The 27,708-nt window shown below is 38.1% G+C and overlaps 1 protein-coding gene across 1 annotated transcript; it reads left to right on the plus strand.

Annotated features, from left to right (window-relative positions):
- The first annotated feature begins 735 nt into the window (after positions 1–735).
- LMNB1 (lamin B1) lies at positions 736–27,685 on the plus strand. Its single transcript, XM_025165035.2, has 12 exons — positions 736–866; positions 1,139–1,735; positions 13,761–13,917; positions 14,814–14,939; positions 15,259–15,429; positions 18,402–18,527; positions 19,663–19,883; positions 21,283–21,508; positions 22,815–22,919; positions 23,274–23,393; positions 23,632–23,748; positions 27,017–27,685. The coding sequence occupies exons 2-12, from the start codon at positions 1,371–1,373 to the stop codon at positions 27,056–27,058; spliced, it is 1,776 nt and encodes a 591-aa protein (XP_025020803.1). The 5' UTR covers positions 736–866; positions 1,139–1,370; the 3' UTR covers positions 27,059–27,685.
- The last annotated feature ends 23 nt before the right edge of the window (positions 27,686–27,708 follow it).

Below are 27,708 nucleotides of genomic sequence, written 5' to 3' on the forward strand. Positions count from 1 at the left end.
CTAAGCTTGGCTTCAAACTACACATTAAGCCACTATTCGTTTTAGTGTATAAATCACCACAGGTTGGCTTCACACTCAGCCACAAAAACACGACCAGCAAACCACAGCGGTGGGGATCACGCACCACACAGTAAAGCCACAAAAACCCAACCCAGCTGTTGCTTAATACGATGGGTCAATCCAAGCTTCAGAAAAGTAGAGGCGAGTCATTCACTATTCAACCACTCAAACCTGCAGAGCCTTAATCACGAAAGCAAGCCCAGCCAAGATCAACCAACGACTCGGGTTCACAAGCTGCAGCAGTAAAGCACCCCCTTTCTGGTCCGACATATTTCCCTGACTATCGACGAGGAACAAGGCTGCTACGTAGGACACCCGCCTGAATCACGGCAAGGAGAAACTCAACACCGCGTCAGCAGCCGGGAAGGAAAACAAGAGAGCGGAGAAAACAAGCGCGACCCCAACTTCCTCCTCTTCTGAGCAAACCCTGGATAGGGGGAGGGGAAGCAGCAGCAAAGGACGGCGGTAGCGCGAGCCAAGGAACGTGCGCGAGGGCGAAGAAGGTGGGCGGTGGGATGGTAAAAGCGCGCGCGCCGCTATCTAGCTGACAGTTGCAGTCTGCGCGTTTTGAATTTTGCGTCCCGACCTCCATAAAGAGCGAAGCTGGACGCGCTTCGACGTCCTATTGGTTAAGCTTTGGCCACGTGAGCTGGGGAGCTGCGCGGAGAGGACGGGGAAAAGGGAGGGACGTGGGATTGAAGCGCGTGGCGGCCATATTGGTTCTGCGTTGAGCCCGCCTGTTTTGTGTTTCGTTCTACTCGGGAGGAGCGGCCGGAGGCGGTCTACCATCTCGGTTGGGCAACCAGGTTTGCTCTTTCCAACAGCAAACGCCAGCGGGAGCCTGCGCGGGTCCTCTTTGTATTCGTACTTTTCCTTCTGCCTCCTCCCTTTAAAAAATTTCCTCCCCTGTATCCCCTCTCGGCACCTGCAGAAGCCTCATTTGTTTTCGCTCCTCCTCTTTCCTTTTCCTCCTTTTTCCCGCCTGGCAGCTTGCTTTCGCCTCCCCAGCTCATTCATTGAAACCCTGGGGTTGCTTTCATTAGCTTCTGACTTCACTTTTTTTTTTCTCTTTTTCTAGGGCTGAAGCAAAGGGGGTTCTCAATTTTTTCTTTCGATTTGCCCTGTAAGTTTTCTTCCCGCTTTTCGATCCGATTTGCTCCGCTGGGGGTCGGGAGACGCTTGCGTCCTCCTACCCTCTTTTTCCGCAAACTTTAGGGCCCCCTCCCTCGGCCTGAACCAAGCAATATCGCTGGTTTCCCGCCTTGCCCGTTCTTTATCTTCCTCGCGTTTCCCCGCGCTTTGTTCGCGCCATGGCGGCTGCTGTGGCGGCTTCCACGCCGATAGGGCAGCGCACCCGGAGCAGTGCGGCCAGCACGCCGCTTAGCCCGACCCGCATCACCCGCCTGCAAGAGAAGGAGGAACTGCGGGAACTCAATGACCGCCTGGCCGTTTACATCGACAAGGTGCGCAGCCTGGAGATCGAGAACAGCGCGCTCCACCTCCAAGTCACCGAGCGCGAAGAGGTGCGCGGCCGGGAGCTCACGGGCCTCAAGTCCCTCTATGAGACCGAGCTGGCCGATGCCCGGCGCGCTTTGGACGACACGGCTCGGGAGAGAGCCAAGCTGCAGATCGAACTGGGCAAGATCCGCGCAGAACATGACCAGCTCCTCGGCAAGTAAGTGGCCGCCTTTGGGCCTGTCTCCCACAAAGCCGTAGTAGCCCCCTTAACTGGAGAACGGTTCGTTAATGGACGCTGGGCGACCGATGAGCCAGAGGCATGTGGTTTGCTTTCGTCCCTTAGAGGCTCCCTTCTATTAGGTTTCTCCCTAATGTAGCCATGGGACTGTTGATCAAGGTTAATGTGCCTGTGGAGGAAATTGGGGGGGGGGGGCGTTCCTGTATTGGTTTTTGATGTAACCGACCAAGCGATCCTCTGTTAGCTTTCCCGAATAATTGTCTCCCGTCCACCACCCTTCGGCAAAATTGTCACATTTTTTTTCTTCCCATATGCATCCCTTGCCACTGGCCACCGAGGCAGAAAATGAATAAATACAGGCGAAGGACTGTAGGTGAGAGGGATCATCTTTATATCTGATTTTACAGGATATGCAGGATGTTTGTGAGAGGCTATGTTGATTCCAACCTTTCCTCTTTCTGTTTTTGCTTTTCTGTCATTCTGTGTTGTAACTCCTTGTTTTGAAAGGTGATATAATTGGGAATTATGGCTCATTTGGAATTAGGATAAGATTCCAATCTCAGTATTTGCTACATTCATAAATGAGAATCAAATGCTTTGAGAGCATGTTACTGTCTCCTCCCCTTTTCTCCCATTCATTTCATAAGTGTATTAACCCAGTTCTACCGGCTGCTGCCATGTGCTGCAACTAGTGTATTCTTACTTGAATGAATGAAAATAAGTTTCCTGTCCTTCCCACTGCTACGATTGTTTGTTTTCTATATGATCAGTTTTCAGCTTTGGGGAAAACAACTTGGAATATGGATATTTGACTTCCTGTAAAAGCGTGAATATTCAACCTATTTTATTTACCTGGCATCTAAACATGATTATTGTTGTGTGTAATATTGGACTCTGGAGAAGTCACTTCATTGGCCCATCTAAGCAGGTATTGTTGATGCTGATTGGGAGCTGCTGTCCAGTGCTTCAAAAGGAGTTTCTTCAACTCTACCTGGAGATACTAGTGACAGAATCTGGACCTCTGTATGCAATATTAGGTGTTCCATTGCTATAACAAATAGGACATGAATGTGGAGAGTCACTGATTTAGTTAGCTTCAGTCAGTTTTATTAAAAAGAGTTGTGCTGTCAAAGTCTCACTGTGCCTTTGGAAGTTATTTAAGAGTCTGTTTCTATGAAAGAATTTAGTGAAGTTGTGCATGGGCATCAAATGTGTGTTGAAATCATACACATGTACAATAAGGATTCATATTTCTGTTTTCAATAGTTCAGGAATGCCTGTCTGAAGATACTTTTGTAGCTGCCAGTCATATGCAACTTTGGTGGGAAAAAAAATACCTGACAAGTATGCGCATACAGGTGGTCTGTTCTGTTCCCAAGGTCTGTCCTTAAGTCGAATTTTTATTTAAGCTGTATAAGTAGTATTGTGTAATGAACTTGAATCATTGTGTATTTAATTCAAATTTTGCTACAGTAGGCTCCATTCTTAACTATGGGTCATCATTAAACTGGGCGTTCTTAACCTGGGGACTACCTGTATCTGCAAACAAGAATCTTTGTACCATTGAAAGGGAAATACAAATGAAATTTTTAAGGAAAACAGTTATTTCTCTAAAGAACTCACTCGCTCCATCCTACTCATATGGATAATTACATTCTTAATTTTCAGGATATTTTTGCATATTTTTGTTCCTAGATATTAGCTATGTTTCTTCTGTTAATTGTGCTATACCACTGAAATCAGAGTTTTCATTTATAGTTTTGACATGCTATACTTCTAGGGCAACTTCTCATAAATTGGTGCCGTCTAGATCTGTTGACTTAAATATCCATAATTTCCTGCCAACATGGGCAAAAACGAGGGTTTATTGAAGTTTAAGTCCAAAGTATCATGTAGGCATCTGGTTGCTAAGAAGAGGGATAAATAATGCCTTTATGCATTCGTTGCAAATGTGTACGATATCAGGTCCCTATGTCTGGTTACAAAAATATACAAAACAGTAACAGCATATAACATATATTTGAAAAAGCTTGGAGTAAAAAAAGATATGTTTTGAGCTCCATCCTAAACTGATGAGGTGGAAGCTTCTTCAACTCTAGCAATGTGCTTCATAATGTAGGTCCTGCAGTACAGTTAATTTTAGGATTTATACTAATTTACAGTACTGTACCAATCTTTCATGCAGATTGGAGAAATCTTTGTGAAACTACACTTCTGAGTATATTTAATAGGTCTTGCAAAATGACTGTGGAGCTGTCCTGAGTCGGACAGATTTAATTTGAGATAGCAGCTTGATTCAAAAAAGTGAAGTGCCTCCATTTAAAGCATTAAGGCTAGCTGTTCCAATTCACCAGAGGCATAGGTGGAAGCATCTTCTGTGCATGCACATCAAAGCAGCCACTTCAAGGGCCTTGGTGAGATTTTCTTTAGTAATGGGTGCTTTCACATTTTGCAAAGCTGCCCAGCCTCAAAAGAAGAGGGGCTTTGAAAGAAACCAAAATTCTGCACAGCCTTGTGTTGGTGAGTTCTTTATTACAGGGTTTTTTCAGGTTGTCCACTTTCCACTTCTTTCTGTTAAGATTATTTGTCCATAATAAAATGTTCATACCATGGAAATTAGAAAAGGAGCAGGTAGTCGTGTGTATTTCATAATGCGAACAATACAAAATTAATGCTGTCTCTTCTTTTATAGTTTCTTTTAAATACAGTGCTGATGATTGCAAATTTATCCTTTATGTTTGGGAAGATAAACTCCTGTCTTCTGTGCTCTTCAGGCAGTTGTCTGGGGAAAGAGATGTGCCTTTTCAAACAGTTAGGTAGGGACTTTAATTTTAAACTTTAACATACTCGACATTAATCTTTAATCCTTAATCAGAAGTGGCTATGCATGAGAAATGAATATACTTGGAACAGTCTAGTTTAGAACTATAGCTAGATAATCTAACCAAAAGTAACACTGGGATACAGTCATAAAAGACTGGATTTTTTCCTTCTATCTTTGTAAGTCAAATTGTGGGTAAATTTTACATCCCAATAATAAAATGTGATAGGTCCATCAAATGGGCAGATAAAATGATTTTAGTGGTTGGAGCTGGCATGCATCTTAGATCTCTAAATTACAGCTATGTTAATAAGAAAATGTGGTGTAAATGCATATTTTCTTGATTCATTACACACCTTTCAATCACTGTCTTTAATATACTATAAATTAAGAGTTCAAAGCTTTGCTGGCATAATACTCAGACATCTGTTTTATCACTTTTGCTTTTTCAGCAGGTTTGATTTGGTATGATTACAGGTGGATTGGTGCTCAGCCTTGGGAAAGTTTCTGTCAAGCAATAATAATAGCTTCATATAATATAGTTTATAAGGTGAGGTGTGTTCAGATATAAAAATCTGTGTTTAGGAAGAAAAGTAACCAATCTGCTTGATGCAGCTCAGGTGGTTCTGCAGAGAAGAAAGGCAGGCGGTATAGCAAATGTTATAGAGCTGGGTATGTAATTTTGTTATTTGATGGATGTGAAGTATTGACATATTAAATCCCCTGTATTTTGAATGGTAATGAGTAAAATGATGTAATGAAGGCTGGATAAATAAATAATGTAATGTTTATGTACTTGAATTAGAGTAAATTCTTTATTTATATATTGTTGTAAAACATGCAGAATACATTATATTATTTCGATACAGTGGTATTTGTATAGTATTGACTAAAGATTATTAACTAATATTTAGATAACTTAGACCATTGAAGATAAAATCTCCCATTGGGGGAGATGGGCGGCATACAAATTTGAAAATAAATAAATAAAATAAATAAATAAAAAGACAGGTATTATATCAGTATTAATTATGATTTAAGATATCAGTGTTAATGAGCATAAGATTATTGAGCTTAACCAGAGTAAGGTAAATGTTTATTCTTTCATAGGTTTGTATAGTATTTTAAAGAAACTTCCTCATACTGGTTCCTGTTATCTCTAATAATAGTAATAATAACTAATAAATAATTTGGCAGTTGTAGGGAAAATACACTTCCCTTACTAGGGGTACATAATAGTGTGAGGGAGCATATGGGTTAAAATACAATTGCTGAAAAATAAATTGATTCAGGAGTAAAGTAATTTTACAGCTCTGTTAAATGCATAGTAGAATAATGATGAGAGATTTCATCATTAGTCCTTTTCTTCCCTCTTTATTATCTTCATATTGGCCTCTCCTTAACTTGCTTTTCTTAAAATAAGAGGGAGCAAGAGAGATGGGGGTGGGAACATTTCATTAATATTCATGGATGTGTACTTTTTATATATACAATAGCTTCTAAAGCATAAATTGGAGCAGACCATTTAGGTCATCAACTCCAATCTCTGTTCAGCACAGAAATCCAAAATAAAGCATCCCAGGCAAGTGGCTGACTAATTTCCCCTCAAAGACATCTCAGTTAAGGAGACCCCCTTTCTAACATTTCCTAGCAATGCAATAGTCTACTTATTTCAGCATTCTGTTAAAGGCCATGATGTTGCTTTATCAGGTTTTGCCAATTTAGAATATATGTTTGCATATATCCTTTGTGAATGTGAGAAATAGGATGCTCAAATCTTTTTCTCTTTAGTCCTGTGTGGCTGACATTTTCAAAGAGAATTTTTCAGACACAGTCATAGAGCTGTAATACTTGTTCTTTAATGTTCAATCCCTAAAGTTCAAGAGGACTATTGTTTCTATTTATGTATTCTAAAATACAATAAACCAAGAACGTCTAGTAGAGAGTGGATGTGAGCATTAGCATTGTGGGCAATACTGCAGTTTTTTTTAATATTTTTTGACTCACTAAGGTTGAGTCTCTTACAAGAACATCAGAAGATAATCATATTTGGGAACATCTAAAAAGAAAATATTGTATAACTTTCTTATAGATTCAGAGCATGGATCTGGGATACAAGGGTAAGGAATATTTTTTAAAAAATTCTCCCATTCCACCTAAAATACAATGGAGCTTATATATACTTATGAATAATAATAGGAAATTGAGTTATATTGTTGGGGATGGCCATGGTTAAGCATTGTGTCAATAGCATCTCCTGGAAGTTGGGCTTTATAATAAGCCTTGGGTTATAGCACTTGTGAGTTTAGATATCTTGATTTCTATGAGGATGGTAAAATATATCTGTTCCCACTAGTGATAAATAGAAAATTTAATGCCTTGGTTTCACTATTACATTGTGAATAATGGCCAAATAACATGCATAAATTTATGGTTCTTCATGCTGAATTACAAAACAACATAATTCTTGAAGAATTCAGTAAATAAGTAAAGTCATGAAGCCAAAGGAGGAAAGATCAATAAAGGCAAGTTGCTACTTTAAAGTATTTTTTTAATTTTTATATTAATGCTGGAGAAGCCTTATAGAAAAACACAGTTCTTGGAGTCATTGTTTTGGTTCCCTAGTAGAAACATGACATACTTGTAACAGTAATTGGATTTGTGTAGCCACCAGTGTAATACATTTCAGTTACAATAGGAAAAACAGACTTGGTTGCTTGCTTCATTCCATGATTGCGACTAAAATAAACCAGAGTTTTGAAAAAATAGTGAGGAGAAATTCTGTAGTATAATTCAAGTACTATCAAATGCATATTGTTTGCAAAACCATTGACGATTGACCAGAATCATATAGGAAATAGTAAAAATAATAGTTTTGCATTACAATGGGAAACTAAGCTGCACCTCAATACATTAAAGCATCTTTAATGTTTTGTTTCTGTTTTTTAATTTTTCTGCACATGATTTCAGTACTCATTCTCACACATACCAGAGTGGGTTTTTTTAGATTTTTTAACCCGCATTTATTATTTTTATAAATAACTCAAGGCGGCAAGCATACCTAATATCTTCCTTCCTCCTATTTTCCCCACAACAACTCTGTGAGCTGGGCTGAGAGAGAGTGTCTGGCCCAAAGTCACCCAGCTGGCTTTCATGCCCCTGAGTTTCACATAAAACAATAAACTATTATTCTGTACAAATATTTATGCAGTATGCATTAAGTAACTGAAAATTCTGCTGTGTAGAAAATGGGTGTCCAGCCTATCTGTTAGAATTAATACATGACCGATGTAATATGAAAAAAATACCAAAAACAATACAATGGCCCCAGATGCACAAGTACAATATAAACACTGAACTTAAAATCTGAATTTTTCAGATTTTAACTTTTGTAATAAGATGGCCAGCTTTTTTTTTTACCCCTTAGAAGAGATTGTTCCATTTTTAAAAAAAGATATTTGTGAAATAATATTAAAATACATACATGTTTATCCTGGGCTGTCCTTAGACAATGACTTGATTGATTCAACAAGTGTAAACTATGTTTCATATGGTGCATGGGGCAACTGTTCCTAACAAGCAAAATTGAAACAGATGTCTCATGTCCCACAGAGTAGAAGATCTCATTAGGAGAGGCAGGCTTAATAAGATGTTTCTTCTTGTAGGCTTATGGCCAGTTTGTATGTTTGTAGAACCACAGTTAGTTTGCTGTAATTTATCTCTGTTTATGTTCTATAAATATATGACCTATAGTTATAGCAATAAATTTATGCAATACATTGTTATCATGGCTGCTACACAGTAGGATGCTTGCTTTTACTCTCTGCAGTTGCATTTTTGAGCTTTTGAACTGAACTCTTAATTGAATTATATTTAGATGCAAGACTTCCCTTATTTGCCATGCATCCTATGTTGATTCATGATGCAATTGCTTAATCTACTTGTAGGATTTTAGAGTGCTAAGGTGGCATGTTGTTAATGATAAAACTGTTAGTCATTTGTATCACCAAGATTTGATTGAAAATAAGCCAAGCCAATTTTAGGTGCCAAAATACAACCAAAAAATTGGGATCGATTTATCTGTGAATATGTACAGTCAGGTCCAGAAATATTGGGACATCGACACAATTCTAACATCTTTGGCTCTATACACCACCACAATGGATTTGGAATTAAACAAACACAATGTGCTTTAACTGCAGACTGTCAGCTTTAATTTGAGGGTATGTACATCCAACTCAGGTGAACGGTGTAGGAATTACAACAGTTTGCATGTGTGCCTCCCACTTGTTAAGGGACCAAAAGTAATGGGACAGAATAATAATCATAAATCAAACTTTCCCTTTTTAATACTTGGTTGCAAATCCGTTGGAGTCAATCACAGCCTGAAGCCTGGAACGCATAGACATCACCAGACGCTGGGTTTCATCCCTGGTGATGCTCTGCCAGGCCTCTACTGCAACTGTCTTCAGTTCCTGCTTGTTCTTGGGGCATTTTCCCTTCAGTTTTGTCTTCAGCAAGTGAAATGCATGCTCAATGGGATTCAGGTCAGGTGATTGACTTGGCCATTGCATAACATTCCACTTCCGTCCCTTCAAAAACTCTTTGGTTGCTTTTGCAGTATGCTTTGGGTCATTGTCCATCTGTACTGTGAAGCGCCGTCCAATGAGTTCTGCAGCATTTGGCTGAATGTGAGCAGATAATATTTCCCAAAACACTGCAGAATTCGTCCTCCTGCTTTTGTCAGCAGTCACATCATCAATAAATACAAGAGAACCAGTTCCATTGGCAGCCATACATGCCCACGTCATGACACTACCACCACCATGCTTCACTGATGAGGTGGTATGCTTAGGATCATGAGCCGTTCCTTTCCTTCTCCGTACTCTTCTCTTCCCATCACTCTGGTACAAGTTGATCTTGGTCTCATCTGTCCATAGGATGTTGTTCCAGAACTGTGAAGGCTTTTTTAGATGTCGTTTGGCAAACTCTAATCTGGCCTTCCTGTTTTTGAGGCTCACCAATGGTTTACATCTTGTGGTGAACCCTCTGTATTCACTCTGGTGAAGTCTTTTTTTGATTGTTGACTTTGACACACATACACCTACCTCCTGGAGAGTGTTCTTGATCTGGCCAACTGTTGTGAAGGGTGTTTTCTTCACCAGGGAAAGGATTCTTCGGTCATCCACCACAGTTGTTTTCCATTGTCTCCCGGGTCTTTTGGTGTTGCCGAGCTCACCAGTGCGTTCCTTCTTTTTGAGAATGTTCCAAACAGTTGTTTTGGCCACACCTAATGTTCTTGCTATCTCTCTGATGGGTTTGTTTTGTTTCTTCAGCCTAATGATGGCTTGCTTCACTGATAGTGACAGCTCTTTGGATCTCATCTTGAGAGTTGACAGCAACAGATTCCAAATGCAAATAGCACACTTGAAATGAACTCTGGGCCTTTTATCTGTATTTACATTGTAATTGGGGTACTGAGGGGATATCACACACCTGGCCATGGAACAGCTGAGAAGCCAATTGTCCCATTACTTTTGGTCCCTTAACAAGTAGAGGGCACATATGCAAACTGTTGTAATTCCTACACCATTCACCTGAGTTGGATGTACATACCCTCAAATTAAAGCTGACAGTCTGCAGTTAAGGCACATTGTGTTTGTTTCATTGCAAATCCATTGTGGTGGTGTATAGAGCCAAAGATGTTAGAATTGTGTCGATGTCCCAATATTTCTGGACCTGACTGTATATGCATATACTCATGGATAAGTCCATCCACGGATAAGATGCATCTCAAATTTTTAAGCAAAATACCATGAAAAATGCACCACCTGTAGATAAGCCCTTGTGAAAATTTTGAGGGTTGGCTTATCTGCAGGTGGTGCATTTTACAAGGTGTTTTGGTTAAAAATTCAAAGGGCAGCTTATCTGTGAATAGGCTTACACACAAGCATATACAGTAATTTTTAGATTATTTTATGTAGTGAATGGGGATAAAATAATCCCAGAAGTTCAGATATGAAAATGTTAATAAGTCAGTTAATCTAGATAGTGGACAGAGTCCAGCAAAGCTGGGAAAATTCAAGTTTTAAGCAGGTGAACGTAAGTTTACCTCTATTTTGCCTTTGATCACAGAAGATGGCATGTCTCCCCAGGCTGGCGTCCACCAAGTAATAAACATACCCCAACCTGGAGGAGATTGGAGAATGAGAAGGCAGTAATAGCCATTTAGGAAAATTTGGATCTAGATGCAAATTAGGAAATCTCTATCTATGTATGGGCTTTCTGAACTGTTTATTTCTTTATATCCTTAGTCCTGTTTTGTTCCACCTGCATTGTGTGTATGTGTGGGAGAAGGGGAGTTTTTGTGCCTGAAACGTTAACTGTGAGTAAAAATGTTGGCAGATTGATTATAGTTTCCTTTTTCCTTTCTTCCATTGTCTTCAATCCCCAATTAGCTCCTTAACTTTAATCTGCATATTAAAATATCTTAGAATTTCTTCTGAATCATAGTTTTATTCTGACAACAAATTTATCCTACCATGCATCCTGGAAAATCTGTTAGCAAGAATGGTACGAAAAGAGAGGAGGCCCCACTCATCTCTCCTCTAGCAGAAAGGCACAGAGGAAATTTTTCCATAATGAGTTGTGGTATGCATGTGTGTGCACATACGTACCACTGCATGGAAGGTTACAACACCTAAAAATTGTGGGAGAAGAGATTAGGGGCTCCTGCTTGAGGGAGCCAGAAGTGCCAACTCAGTACATCCCTGGGCAAGTGCATGCTCTATTGTAATTATTTGCTAATTACAGATTTTAACTTTGTAGTTTTTTCCCCTTGGTCATTTATTGTGCATATCAGTGAAAAAAAGGCTGTGGTAATAGGTTTTGTGATATCAGTCCCTATATGTGTAAAAAAGAGTGGGGTATAAATCTTTTAGATGAATGAATAACATTTGTAGTTGAAAATTGAGTTAGTAATAGTTCATTGAGGGCATACAAAGAAGGGGAAAATTAGTTCAATGGTCGATAACATTACTTAAGTCTCTACTGCCAGACATAATATATAAAAATCAGATACTATGAAAAAAAACCCCACACATTTTTAAGTCTGCCTAAAGGTTTATAGTCCTTATACATATATATGTACTTTATGTGTGCATATGATGTACGTACATATAGTTGTATGTTTGTGTATGTAAAACTATGGGCCCAAAGGAGAAAGAAGAAAAATAGCTAAAGGAGGTAATTTTTTTTAAATTTTTTAAAATTGCATTAAGTCTTAGGTATGCTGTCGTCTTCCTTTTCCCATTCTCAGAATAACAGTGGGAGTTAGTTTAATTCTGAGAGAAAGGCCATGCTTGTGTTAGAAACTTGTTTGCCATTTTATTCAAATATTGTGCTGTGATCTTAACAAGCCACAGAAAGAAGCCACAGGTATTAACTTTGTAGTTTCTTTTTATGATGGTTTATTGTGCATATCAAAGTAAAGAAAAAAAACAAAGAAGTTGAAAGGTACAAAAGGAGAAAGGAAAAAGATAAACAGTTATTTCTGAAGAGGTTAATGTTAGCTAGCTGTTCCATCATACCCAGCCACAGAACAAAGATCAAATCCCAGTCCTTAAAAAAAATGTACTGTATCTATTGGTCTCTAGCTTGCTGTATGATGCTCTGATAACCAACCCAGTTTTCTGGGAGTTGGAGCTTGTTTTACCTGGGTTTCAGCTAGCCCCAGGAAAAATTCAGACAGTAATATAGGGGAGAAACAAAATGGAAGTCACCATCTTCTTTTTTTAAAAAAATCCACCTGAGAGGGGAAAATTCCTGCTTCTCATTGGTTCTTCAGAGTTTGAGGTCTCCACCTATATCCCTGGATTGACAGGTAAGGTTTTCCTTTAGCCATTTCAGGGTCTAAACCCTTGGAATTTCTCATTCAGTATGCTCTTTACAGTAAATACATATTAGAAAAAATAGATTTAAAATTCTTCAGTGACCAGGATGAAGTTTTCATTAGTCAGTTTCCTCTGGTACTTCTAAAAGTTGGTTTTTGTATTAAAGTTGCCAGTTTTTTAGTAGCTGTAAAGCCAATAGCTTCTATTCTGAACTGCCTCATGGATAATTTTTATGTTATAATACTTTATGAAGGTTTTATAGGTTTTTCCCAATGTATACTTAAGTGAATGCGTATCACTGTGAACTTAATTATAAGCATACCAAAAGTGCTTTCATTGCACAAGAAGTTAAGAGACTGCTGCTAATAAGTTTGTAGGCTGATATTACTAGGGAGCAGATCTTAATCACTGTAACATAATATAAATTAGGGGCATTTAATGCTATGATGTAATTGTACTTAGACATGCTATGATATAAAGAAGACTTCTTCCTTCTTTCCTTGCTGAAATCCTAACAGGAGTAAACATGCATTAAATATCTTCTTCAGAACATGGTTTTGATAAAATACTGTTTGCTGTATCAATGAAATCTGTGTACATGCAAATACGTCTATTGCTATTATTAGATTTTATCTGATTTCCAATGTAATTGAAGAGATTTACTGAAGAGGTGCAAATGAAATAGCAAACATATGTTGTGTCATGTTTAGAACAAAACAGCCCCGATCAAATATTCTGCACCTGAAAACTCAATTCCAACAGCACTCAAGAGCAAACCCCGATTGGGTATGCATACTGATGCTTAAAACAACCAGACCAAAGTTGTTCCAGTAGTCTTTAGATTTACACAACCTCAGTAGCATTAACACACAGCTGCCTACCAAATAAAGTGCAGCATATATACAACTCACCTATATGAATTAGAGTTTTCCTATTGTATAGTTTTAAAATAAAAACAGCAATTTACCCAGCATGCACCTGTGTCTTTTATTTGGCCTTATAGTTCCTGCTTTCTTTATCCCCATTACTATACTTGCACATCACCCTATTTTTCTGCGTTAATAACAGCAGGGACATTACAGGGTTATGGTGCTATGCTGGAAGCAGTTTGGAAAAAAGCAACTGGATCGCAGTTATTTGTACAGTTGAACCCTTAAGATGTTTCTTGAAGAAGCCAAATATATGTCATTAGAACAAGCCTATTTTTCATTCCAAACTTTGAAACAGGCACTTTGGGTTGAAATATTTTCCACATTCTTGATCTTTGAATTGAACTTCTGATTTGTTTTAGCTATGCAAAAAAAGAATCTGATCTGAATTGCGCCCTGGCAAAGCTTCGGGAATTTGAAGCTTCTCTAAATGCAAAAGAAGCAGCACTTGCTACAGCACTTGGTGATAAAAAAAGTCTGGAGGGAGAGCTTGAAGACTTAAAAGATCAGATTACTCAGGTAAGTCATAAGCAGTTATCTTTTCAAACAGTTGTTTTTTGAGTTCTTATTGTAGTGGATCTGATGATAATTGGTGTAAGGGTAAATAATCTACTACTTGTATATATATACTTGTATATAAATTGGAAAAAACCTGCCATCGCTACTCAACTATGCTACTAAACTAGTAGCAGCAACTATATACAGTACACTCTTGATTTTTCCCTTTATATTCACAGTGATGGTATATTATGTGTGTCAGGTTCAGGCCTATGGGTTACTTTTTCATTAGGATTATATCAAGAAGGTTTGATGGTTCATAAAGTGTTGCATCTCAACCTTAATAAAGCAGGGTTCTTTCAATTGACTGTAGTTAAAACTAGAATAGCCATAGTTTTTTGGATTTAATTTAAAATGGAAGTCTTCAGAGACATCCTCCCTATTCATACCAGAGGAGAGAAGTCCTTGCCAAACATTAGCTGTGACTCATTCACAGAATTGTCCTCTCTGAAGGGGTCACCTGTCATTGCAGTAGCTTCCAGAAGGAGCAGATCTTCCATTATGCTTAGGTCCAGTTCCACTATTACACGAATTACCATTCATCGTATAGAAGAAGGGAGTTTGAACTGATAGCCAAAGTGAACTAAGTGATATAAAAATTCCTAAATAGAATATATTTAAATGAAGTGTGTTTATGTTAATAAATAAATTATTGTATCCACAGGAGTTCATCATGTGTGATAGAATTAATAAATCCAAGATTAAGGAAATTTCAGATACTTTCACATCAGGCAGGTTTTAAAATCTGTAATTGGTCAGTTATACGAATACTGGGTCAGATGATACTTTACTCTTTCTTGTAGTGGCATTTTGTTGGTGAGTTTGTACTATAATTTTACTTTAATATTCCTTTCAAGCTTGAAGCTGCTTTAGCAGCTGCCAAGAAACAATTGGTGGATGAAACATTATTGAAAGTGGATCTTGAAAATCGCTGCCAAAGTTTGATTGAAGACTTGGAATTTCGAAAAACTATGTATGAAGAGGTAATAAGATTCTAAAACAAACGTTTTTTAAGCTGGGGCGGGTAAACCATTATCTATAATTTTTGTGGCCCACAGATCCTCTTTGAGCACATATTTGTCATTAAGAAGACAAAGCACATACTGCTAGCCCTTGTACCAGTAGAAGTAGAAAGCAAGTAATTTTGAGAAGAATTGCTAGCATGGAGAAGGTTGAAGATCCTATTCTAAGAAACCCTGTAAATGCAGCCCTAACTTAGTATGGCAGCCTGCTAAGGTCCTTGCTTTTTAAAAAAAGTGAATGTTTTTAAAGCAAACTATAACTTTATTCGTTTATTCTTAGGAGATAAATGAAACAAGAAGAAAACATGAGACTCGCCTTGTTGAGGTGGACTCTGGGCGTCAGATAGAGTATGAATATAAACTGGCTCAGGCACTGAAAGAAATGAGAGAGCAACATGATGCCCAAGTGAAACTGTACAAAGAGGAGCTTGAAGAAACGTACCATGCCAAAGTACCCACATTTGAATATTTTCAGATTCTTAGTCTTACTGAAAACTTTTCAATGCAAATGAAATATATTGACTGTAGAAGTGATAAAGTGGAATTCTAACTTGTTAAAAATGAGCAGACTTGCTGTTTTGTGTGCTCTTAGCTCCTGCTGCAGTGCTAAATAACATATTATTTCATAGTTGTTGTATGTTGAATCCTGACTATAAGGTTAGGTGAGGAGCAAGCCATGGATCTTTATTTGCATGGAATGCTGAATTGTGAATAAAATTGTCCTTTTTGTTTAGCTATTATTACTGGCAGGAAAAATTAAGCAGGGAGTAATTAGACAAAATGGTGAAATCTGTTTATTCCTGATAAGCAATTTTTTAAAAAAAGTTCTGCTTTCAAATTTAGAATAGGTAATCATTGCTTAATGACCACCTCTGGGACTGGAATTTAGGTTGCTAAGTGATGCAGTCCTTAAGCAAATTATCACGTGACCGCTTCACTCAGCAACTGCAATCCCGGCAGTCCTGGTTGCCGTTGTTAAGTGAATGCCCCAGTTGTTAGGCGAGGCAACTTCCTGCTGGCTTCCCCCAGTCAAGTCAGTGGGGAAGCCAGCAGGAAGTTGCAAGCCCCAGGTTCTGCTGGGTGAGGGAGGGAGCAAGAGGATACAGGGGAGGGTCAGTGAGGGTGCGCGGGGGTGTGGTGTGGGTTGGGTGTACAAGGGGCTCAGAACTGCTTGGATTTTCAGCCCCAGAGTTTTCTGAAGCCTCTCCACTCCAGGGCTGAAAACCCTGCTTGGATTTCAACACTGAGCTTTTTCAGCCAGCCCCCAGGACAAAAGGGGGGGGGAGGCTGCTTTCGGCTTTTTCCCTTCTTTTCAGTGCAAAGCCCTCTCTGGAGCTCTTGGGTGGGGGCGGAGCTAGTTTTGTGCTGGGAAGAAGTGGGGAAAGGCTGCTTTCAGCTCTTTTTCCCTTCATAGTGTGAAGCCCGTCCTATACAGCCCAGTAGCTAGGCCGGGCCTGCTGCCTCAGCAGCAGGAGGAAGACGGTGGTGAAAGTCAGCTGGGGCAACGGAGCACTGGGCAGCAGAGGGCCAAAAGGGCAGAGATGGTGGGGGGAGTTGAAATGCCCCTGTATTCATAAGTGTGGGTGGGCTGCCAAGTGCCTGAATTTTGATCACATGACTGGGAGTGCTGCAGTGGTCATAATTTTGGACACAGGTCGTAAGTCCATTTTTTCAACGCCATCGTAATTTCGAACAATCTCTGAGCAAATGGTCATTAAGCAAGGACTACCTGTAATTAAATATGAATATGAACTTTAATTTTGGTTTTAGGCTACTCAAAAAATTGATTGTTTAAAAACCAATTTTTAAAGTATGACCACTTTAATAAACTGTTTTGACAATTTTTTGTTAGGAATCTTTAGTAATGTTATCTGGAGGTTGAGTCATGGCAACTGGACTTCTTTTCTTTTGGTTTGATACGTTTTGCTGCTTGTCCAAGCAGCTTCTTCAGTCTAGAAAGTTGGTTGGGGGGACCCCATAAATGTCTTCCAGGGTGGCTGCATTTCTCACTAACATGATGGGCTCGTTGAAGGGACAATAGGAGATGTGATCAGTAGAGTCTTTGGGATGTGGATGTCTTACTCCTAATCCCTCACTCATCCCCAAGTGGGCCGTTAAGTGCTGCCTTCCTGGTGAAGTTGTGAAGTGGTCTTAATCTTCCTGGGGACTGATGGAAAGAACAGCATGAAAAATGGGAGACAAGTTGTGTCTGAGGCCTCCACCTCTATTGAGGGAAGGATTTTCCACTTTGGCATAAATGGATTCCTTCACTCCTCTCTCAAACCACCTATCTTCTCTGTCCAAAATGTGAACATTATTGTCCTCAAATGAGTGTCCTTTTTCCTTTAGATGAAGGTAAACTGCTGATTCTGGTCTTGTGTTGTTGCTCCTCCTGCACTGGGCCATCCTCTTGTGTAAAAGCTGTTTGGATGATGGCCAAGTTTAAAAATTTAAGTTTAAAAATTTGAGTTTCATTAGGTGGGGGAGAGGGTAAGATTTTATATTTTATTATGATTATTATTCCACTTTTTAATATATAACTCAAGGAAGCAAACATACCTAATACTCCTGCCTCCATTTTTCCCCACAACGACAGCCCTGTGAGGTGGGTTAGGCTGAGAGAGAGTGAGTGCCCCAAAGTCACCCAGCCAATTTTCATGCCTAAGAGAGGCTGAGAAATGAGTCTCCTGGTTTCTAGATCATTATCTTAATCACTACACCAAATACTGTCTAATTAACGCAGTTGAAGCAGTAACTTTATTTCTGGGTCATTCAATTTTTTTGTTTCCCAAATTCTGTTTTGAGAATCTAAAAGGGTCATGTGATAATACATTTCACTCAATATTACTCTTGTTGAAACACTTGAGGTCCTAATGTGGCTAACATTTGCCTTCCTCAGACTGAATCATTTGTAGGTAAAGGAATTACATGCTTACTACATTTTGTTCAGCCCTAAAGTGTAGCAATGCAGAGTGCTCTTAATAGATGCTTATTCCATCTGATTGCACTGGATTTTTTAAACAAATTAGCTGAAATTATTGAATAACTGAAATTTCACTGAACTGGAATATTTTTCTAAACTATTAAGCACCAGTTTGGACACATTTCCAGTGAACTGTTAACACCCTGTTTCAACTATTTTGGACCCTATTATATCTACTTATTAAATATTGAGTTAATAAATATAGTGAAAGTGTTGCTGTTTGGAAAAAAAAATAGTAATCCGAGTACTTTTGGTGGTTGGAAGATTGTTCACCAGCAAAATATTACGTAATCTCAGTTGTCACTTTTGTCAGTATGAGACGTTTCCTGTGTTACATAAATTTGCGTAACTTAATTCTGTTACAGATTTTTTAAGTGTATGTGCTTGTTATATTTGTTGACAGAGCAAGTGTGGAATGCATTCTCTTTGCTTTTCTGTAGCTTGAAAACGCACGACTCTCCTCTGAAATGTGTAGCTCGGCAGCTAACACTGTAAGAGAAGAACTTACCGAAAGCCGCATGCGCATTGACAGCCTCTCTTCCCAGCTGGCTGCTTTGCAGAAAGAGGTAAGGGGTTGAAGATTCGGATTTAGTCAGTGAGTGAGTGAGTGAATACCAGCAGGTCCCAGCTAAACTGGATGTGTTTCTCTCTGGCTGATAAAGATCGCAGACTGCATATCCCAGCTTTTAGTACTTTTCAAGGCAAGGGATTATTTTGCCTTTATTGCAAGCACTGATGAGGAGTTTTTCTTTGTCTTCCTTTTGCTTTTAAGAGAGGAAAGAGGGTGACAGAATAAAACTGGCTTGTCAACAATCAATCTTCATTAAACATTTAGGGGTGAATGTTGGATGCATCTGAAATTGGGGTGTTTTCCACTGAACAAATTGAGCTGATTCCTTTGTAATTTTTCTAATAACTTATATTAATTTTAATTGTTTATTTGTGTTTTAATGTCCTTTTCTAATTAATTTTACTTCTGCTGTTTTAGTTCCTAGGTTAGAAAGTACCCTTTGTAAAAAGATTATTTTGGCTTCCAAGAACTATTGGGTGTGTGGAAGTAGGATCATCAGAGCAGAGCAAGCAGTGTTTTTAGCATAAATTATTTTTGTTCAACAATATTTTTCTTATTTTGGTTGGGGGAAAATAACATCAAATTATGCTAGCAAAAAAAATGAATAATTTTGAAATATTATGTCATTTGGTATAAGTCACCTTGGTAAAGTTATTTTGAAAGATGTACACATTTTTAAATGTAATGGAATGTGTGATGTATTAGATGGCTTTTATCGAAAAGTACTCAATTTGCTTTATAACAAAGAGCACTTAATCCTTACATTGTACTATCCATTACGTTTAGCGTTTACTCAAGATGCTCATGCATGAGAAAATAGCTGAATTCTGGATATTAAGAATAATCATTCTGGGAATGAGTTTTGTAATTATTCGGCAATATGCATGACTTATTCTTGCCTAAAACAGGAAATATGTGTGTTTATTTCCTTTTATGTTAAACTGCTTAATTATCAGAGACAATAGCTTTTAAATATGTGGGGGGGGGCAATTTAACTCCTTTATGATAATTATTCAAAATAGGAGTAAAATGGATTTCTTGCTTGTCTGTTTTGGTTTTTAACACCATGCTTACATATATATACTCTCAGAAATTAGGATTGCTGAGGTTTTTGTTTTTGTAATTTTTAGTCTAGAGGATGGCTAGAGAGGATGCAAGAACTGGAGGACATCCTGGCTAAAGAAAGGGATACCTTCCGTAGGGCACTCTCTGACAAAGAGAGAGAGATGGCAGAGATACGAGATCAGATGCAGCAGCAATTGAATGATTATGAACAACTGCTAGATGTAAAATTGGCTCTGGATATGGAAATCAATGCCTATAGGAAGCTGTTGGAGGGTGAAGAAGAAAGGTAATGTAAAGATGATTTAATCTTTCTATTCACTTAAACACTATCCACATCATGTGAAGGTTGGGAGGGACCTTCGTTGCATGGAAGTGCATAGTGGTTTAACAAATGGAGGACAAATTGGAAAGATCTTCATTGCCAACTTTTCTCCTAGGATTTCTGTGTGATCAGCCTTAAATTTGTTGGGTTAGCATTGTATGACATGCAAAACAGCTAAAATCCAGCTAAAATTCTTGCTGTAAGGAAGTGTATAGTATAAGCAACAGTATTGAGATATTGATTAATCTGGGTAGTTATAAGTATTCTAATCACTGGGGAAAATTGCCTTTTCTTGCAGGGAATAGTTTTGCTAATGGGAAAGGATTTGTTGCCATCGCTTATTAAAAAATGCTAATGGTAGCTGCTATAAGATCCCAAAACAAAACATTCTTAATGTGAGGACAAATTAGCTTGGATTTGCTGGATGTCAAGTCACTTCCACATGCATGTGCACATGTCACTTTTTTCAGTTCAGAGGGGATTAAAAAACAACTCAGGGTGTGCACAAAATGGAAAGTGTGTTTTGGAAGTTCTCCAGAGCTGTTTTGGTTAGGTTGTGGTTTGTCAGAACCAGAACCTGAAATATTTTGGGTATTCTGGGGTTCCATCAAAACAAACTCCAGAGGAGACTAATGGGGCAAAGTGAACAATGCTGGTGCACTTCAACAGTCTCTCCCCTCCTCTTCTAAATGATCTGTGCATCAGCAGACTGACAATCTTACCTACAACCTCTTAGCCACCATTGCTGCCAGTATTCTTGGATTTTTTTCCCATCCAACTCCCAGACCACTGCTGCTTGTGATGCTTGTGTTTTGGTCTGAAAGTACTGTACTATGCACAGACGTGTTTGGGCACAGAACAGTTTGCACAGCCGTAAATATAGCCCTCTCCACACATTCCAGCCTACTTGTCATGAGCGAGTAATCTTGAGAGTTGGAAGAAGATTCATTGCTCTCTTTTCTTTCCCAACTCAGTTTAGGATTGCTTTGGCCATGTTTTGCATCTCCAACAAAAAAATGCATACAAGGCCTTTTCTCCTTTCTCCCACTCCTCATCTAAAATAGTATGCTGCTGAATAAAAGGACAATTTAATACATTATTCTTTGGACAGCCCTTGTCTTGAACCCTCACATACCTAGCTTTAGTTCATAATCTTGATTAGGATGGGGGAAAGAAGAGTAACTAAACTGTATGTATTTGAAAATTCAAGCTTGCGTGCTAAATTACATACAGAGTAAATGGCTTACTATGTTATTAATGAGCTGGGTTCACAAACTTTACACTGAAATTTTACCGGCTCATAACACTAGACATGGAAACATGATTGAAATACTAGTATTCATTAATTTCTCCACTTGCTCAGGTTGAAACTTACTCCCAGCCCATCTTCTCGTGTAACTGTCTCTCGGGCATCATCAAGCCGCAGTGTTCGTACAACTAGGGGAAAGAGGAAGAGGGTTGATGTGGAAGAATCAGAGGCCAGTAGTAGTGTTAGTATCTCTCATTCAGCTTCTGCTACTGGAAATATCTGTATCGAGGAGATAGATGTAGATGGGAAATTTATCCGCTTGAAGAACACTTCTGATCAGGTATGTTAATTATGTGCTAAGCCATCATATAATTTATTTGCTTTTGGTTATGTAGGATATGTGAACTCAGACAATGAAAGATTGTTTTAAATCTTTTTTCAGGTAGTCCTTGACTTACAACCACAATAGGGACTGGAAAATTCATTGTTAAGCAGTGCAGTCAAGCGAGGTATCACATGGCCACACCCAATTTTATGACATTTTTTGCAGCAGTCACTAAATGAATCACATGGTCCTTAAATGAATCATGTGGTTGTTAAGTGAATCACATGGTTCCCCATTGATTTTGCTTGTCGAAGCCAGCTGGGAAAGTCACAAATGGTGATGTGACCCTGGGATGCTCCAACTGTTGTAAATACATGCTGGTTGCCAAGCACCCAAATTTTGATCACGTGACCATGGGAACAGTGCAGCAGTCGTAAGTGCAAGGACCAGTTGTAAGTCACTTTTTTCAGTGCCATTGTAACCTTGAATGGTTGCTAAACGAATGGTCATAAGTCGAAGATTATCTGTACTGAAAATTTTTAGTTCTATAATCCCAGTGGTTATGCATTTTATTATAAAAGTCATTATTTTCCAACCTGTGTGCCAAATCCCATAATTCTCAGCAATTTCCATGCTGGCTGGGGACTATTGGGAGTTGAAGTTTATATATCTAAAGGATGGACAAGGCTGACATAAGATAGAGTTGGGGACTTGAAGCCTTCCAGATATATGTAAAGTACAAATACTAGCATTGTTTCATTGCCCATGCTGGATGAAGCTGTTGGAAGTTGTAGTTAAGTGGTATCTGGAAGACCAAAGGTTTGAGGGATTCTCTTACAGTTTAGTTATGACACATTGTATTTCAAGATTAAACTTCCCATGAATAGACTGCTGGCTCCAGAAAAACTTTATTGTATTTTATTCTGTATTGATTAATAGAACAGATAGAGTATATGCAAAATATATTGTATATAATTCTTCTAGTGTGAGTAGCTTAATGGGTAGAAATATATACTGTATATACTCGTAAATAAGCCGAGAATTTTAGGTTCCAAAATACACTCCAAAATTGGATTCAGCTTATCTATGGAGCTTAGATCTTTTAAAGCCTGTCACAGCCTTAAAATCATGCAGTTTTATAAATTATAACATAACAGTTTGCAGTTTCTCGCCTGTCACTGCAGTTAAAAATTTGAAGGTAGGCTTATCTGCAGGTGATGCATTTTTCATGTTATTTTGGTTGAAATTTCAACGGTTGGCTTGTCCATGATTATATATAGTAATTGCCTAATACAGATCTTTTTTCTCTGTTTTAATTTAGGATCAACCAATGGGAGGCTGGGAGATGATCAGAAAAATAGGAGATGTTTCTGTTAGTTATAAGTATACCTCAAGATATGTGCTGAAGGCAGGCCAGACTGTTACAGTAAGTGAAATCAGCTATGTGGAACTTAAAATGTAGTGTGATAATTAAACATAAATCTGGTCAGCAACCAAAGGGTCCAGGTGGAGTGGAATAATAACTGAAATATCTGTAAATTAATCCTAAATCAATATTCCGAGTGTCATTTGGACACCTTTCCCTAAGAAAATGAAGCGTACTATTGATTACAGGTCAATGTCTTTAAACAGTTATTTCACTTAGTTTCTTGGCAATCTGTATCCAGAAACATGCAGTTTCGGTGTAGTTTGCCTTTTAACCTTATATATAAATAGAGATGCAAAGATCCTTTCTGAGAGATGTATATTAATCTTGTATGATCTATTTTATTTTTCTCAGATATGGGCTGCTAATGCTGGAATAACAGCCAGTCCTCCCTCTGACCTCATCTGGAAGAACCAGAACTCCTGGGGCACTGGCAAAGATGTGAAAGTTGTTCTAAAAAACTCTCAGGGAGAGGTAATGTAGAAAATATATGACTCAGTTACATTGATATAGCTTAATTTATCTGGTTAAGGAAAGATGTGACTGAAAAGAGGATTAAGGCTGTAATTTTCCTTTTAATATATAATATACTTCTCCCTGTGAGATTATACATTCACTGCAGTAGTACACATAATAACAAAAAAGTCCTAAAAGTGATAATTACTTAAAATTGGTTAAGTATTTGATAATAAACCAGCCATGTCTATTACAGGAGGTTGCTCAGAGAAGCACTGTCTTCAAAACAACTTTACTTGAAGCTGAAGAGGGGGAAGAAGTAGAAGAAGAACCAGTTGAAGCTGTAGAAGAGGAGGATCTATTTCACCAGCAGGTATCCTATAATTTAAAATATCTAAAATATCCACTTCTGAACAAGGTGAGAATTTTTGCAGAAAACCAGGGTACACTTGTTTAACAAATCAACATAAAGATCTCACAAATGAAATAAAATTAAAAGGATCTGCAAGCTCTAGTAATAAATGTCAAGGGGCACAATGAAAAACTGGGATTAAAATTAAATATGCAGCAAATACAGCAATTAACCTTAGAATTGGCAGTAAAGATACTAAAGTGGTGGATAGCTTCCACCCCTTAGGATTGATTATCAATAGTAAAGGAACAAGCAGTCAAGAAATACACCACAGACTAGCACTTGGTAGACCAGTCATGAAGGCCTTGGAAATTATATTCAGGTGCTGTAATGTGTCTATACCTACAAAGTTCAGAACAGTGCAAGCAATGGTATTCCCTTTGTATGGAAGTAAGAGTTGGACTTTGAAGAAGCAGGATAGAAAGAGTATTGACACTTTTGAACTTTGGTGTTGGAGAAGATTCCTGAGAATGTTACGGACAGCCAGAAAACAAACATGTATCATTGAACCAATCAACCCAGAGTTCTCATTCGAGGCACAAATGACTGGGCTCAAATTATCCTACTTTGGGTGCATTATGCAAAGACATAGATCTCTGGAGAAGGCTGTAATGCTGGGAAAGGTGGAAGGAAAGAGAAGAGGATGACAAGCAGTGAAGTGGGTGGACTCAGTTACAGTAACGATGAGGGCACCATTGGAAGACCTGAAAAACAAGGCTAGGGACAGGTCATGATGGAGAAAATGTATGTGGTTGAGGGTCAACACTGACTTGATAGTACATAATCAAAACAATTAAGCTTTAACATAGCTTTCTCCAAACAATTATCTGATGCCTCTGAAGTTCAAGCAAATCAGGGATTTGTTTATTATGGCTTGCCAGGAGTTCAGTGTCTAATGCTAAAGTCTGTCAAGCTTGAAGCTTGGAAAAGGAACAGTGTCTTGTTCCTGACCTGTACTATGTCTTCTTTACAGAACATGAGGTCAGACATAAAACTTGTATTTTGCAAGTAATGTATAGTTTTTGCAACCAAAATGTGTGGATTTCTTTAAGTGCTTATTTCGTTGTAAGAAAAATAACAAATTCATGAGAAGAATGCTGGTACTCAAAGCAGGGTTGTTCCAAGTATGGGTCATTTTAAGAATGGTCAAAACAGCATTGGAACACTTCTACAACGGTCAGAAAAGTCCTTAAAAATGAAACCACTGTTTTGAATTCAAAACATCTTGCATGCCTCTGTAGTCTGGTCAAAGTTGATGCTTAAAACTTCAGTTGTATTACAAACAGATTTTTCTCTCAGCCTGCACAGAGCTGCAGAAGTCGTTCATAAGCAAAAGTCAGTAGAGGTGAGAAAGGAAAAGCCTGTTCCATCTTAATCATTGAGATTTGTCTGATTTTCTTTGCAAGAGTCAGACAAGTAAATAATAGAACTTTACTAGTTGTGCAGCTTCAGCTGGAAGCGTACGTGTCTGGACAAGGTCTTCATAGTCAAATGCTATATGTGAGTAGTGTGTGCACATATACACATCGCTAGACGTGGGCAGTTAGCTGTCAGGATTTTTATATGGAAGAGCAGTCTTGCTGTTAATGAAAAATGTTTGAAACAAATCTTTGTGAAATGACATTACAGTGATATGTTTAAAAATGGAATTTGTCTCTCTGACAAAAGTTTAGCCAGCAATTCAATATTTATTTCGTTGTTAATCTTATACATATACTTTTAAATAAGAATTGATGCTGTCTCTCTTAAGATAATGATTTTAAAATTCCATTTCAGTTAGGATGTTTCCATATAATATATCAGTAGAAATAAATTCGGACTTATCCATTTGGGTATTTAATAGGGCTGTGCACAAAATAAAAGCTTTGTTCTAAGCTAAAAACAAAATTTCCCAGCACTGAGCACCCTGTTGCAACAAGCCTGAAATATTTCAAGTGTTCCACTGAAAGTTAACAGTGAGAATTTGAAAAAGCTGTGTTTCTTCCTGTTTTTTCTCTAGGACTACAAAAATAGACAAAGTGATGGGTCACACCAAGTTCTACCTACCCCCAATCCACAGTAAAAATGGCCAAGGAGATTTTAAAAAAAAAATCCCACATTGGGCAGTGAAACCAACAATTAAACTTTTTTCAGTCTATCAAGAAGCAATAGTACAATTCATAATCATTGTGAATAATAGTGAATCCTGGCTGTTTTGGGATGTATCTTAGCCCAGCACATGCAAAGCCCACTCTTGCATTTGGCAACTATAAAGCTCAGCAAATAAATAACTTTTTTTTTTTTTTTTTTTACATTTTAAGCTGAAAGTTTAACATTTGAAAGCTCAGTACTTCTAAGACACTGGTATATTGCAAACTTTTGCATTTTGTAACCTGCATTAAAAAGAATTCGTGGGAACAACAACATTAAATCACAATCTAGAAATGTTAATTTCCCCGTAACAATAATTTTAAAATAGCAATAAGCTTACATATCCTATTACGGACAGTCTTCTTCATGTCTGGCCATTCGATTTATAGAGTTGCTTCTGATGCAGCAACGTGTAGTCTTGGAGCTAGTGCAGACTGAGATCCAGACAACTTTTGTGATAGTTCTAGCATCATAATGTGACGTTAATGTTTGCTTGGGTTGCTGGTACTTGGCTGCTGGTGATCTAGAGGGTGAAGAAGGGACTAATAATTATCCATTATTAAGAAGATTGAAAGATCAATAGGGGGAGAAAGAATAGCCTCTCCACCCTGGGTATTAAAGTATGAGTGAAGGAGCATCAGTAAGTTGATTGATAAGCACATGAAATACTGCCAGGCAACCATCACCATGTCTATCCAGACTAGCATTAACCATCTTCCTTTAGCTAATGAGGTAGCACAGAGTGAACTGGGAGGAGGTGATATGTTTGTGTTTGCCTGTGTTCAAAATGCTTCTTGGTTACTCAGGTTTTCTTCAGTGTAGCTTCGGTTCTCCCTTTAGCCAGCTCCTAACTTGGAATGAAATGTCTCATTTTTTTCCTCAACTTTTAAAGTAGTGTTTCCCAAGCCTGGCAAGTTTAAGATGTGTGGACTTCAACTCCCAGAATTCCCCAGACAGCATGCTGATATGCAGATTATCACAGATTATTTATTATACTGCAGATGATATTCATATATTCATGCAGATTATTCATTATACTGAATGCATACGAAACTTTACAGTTACAGCCTTAATAACACCTTTTTTATTTTCAAAACAGGGAGACCCGCGAGGAGCCAACAGAAGCTGTGCAATCATGTAAATGCCAATCATCTAGTCCTCAATTATGTTTGTCCCTTCCTGCAGAGGAGAACCTTCTTGGAAGCACAACTTATTTTTGTATTTCCTTTTGAATTTTAAAGCTGTGTCTGGCCTTAATTTCCTTTGTCACAGAGATGGAGGTTTTTGTATGTCAAATCATATATATAGCTTTTTGAAATGTGAAATATTGACACTGAATAATGTACTGTTTTTTCAAAAAACAACCATTTTTACGCTGGTCCTTTTTTAATATCCTTGTTAAAAAAAAATACTTGTGTGGGGTTTGGTTGTTAGTCTAGCCATCTACTCTTTATCTTTTTACATTCTTATGTGCTTTTTGGAAGGGGAAGGAAAGTGCTTTCAACGACTTTTTTGTATGGAAAACTTTTGTATTTTAGCAATCAAGCTACACAAATTTTACTCAAAATATTTGTAAAGAATATTGTATTGTCTATTAGTTACATCATAAATAGAAGGATGAAGGATTCTACAAAATTATTTGGCTAGTTTTACTTAGAAACTTAATCAGGAAATAGGCTTATGTTAATGTCTGATGTGTGTTTTTAAATTCTAGTGTAACTTGCATATTTTCATGTCAAATTAACAAATAAAAGCTACCTTAAGAAGGCTTGCATGTTAATACTTTGGAAA

This window comes from Python bivittatus, unplaced genomic scaffold, assembly GCF_059951505.1.
Source record: "Python bivittatus isolate LINGU-HERP-01145 unplaced genomic scaffold, Pbiv_v1 ctg000850_np1212, whole genome shotgun sequence".
NCBI lineage: Eukaryota > Metazoa > Chordata > Lepidosauria > Squamata > Pythonidae > Python > Python bivittatus.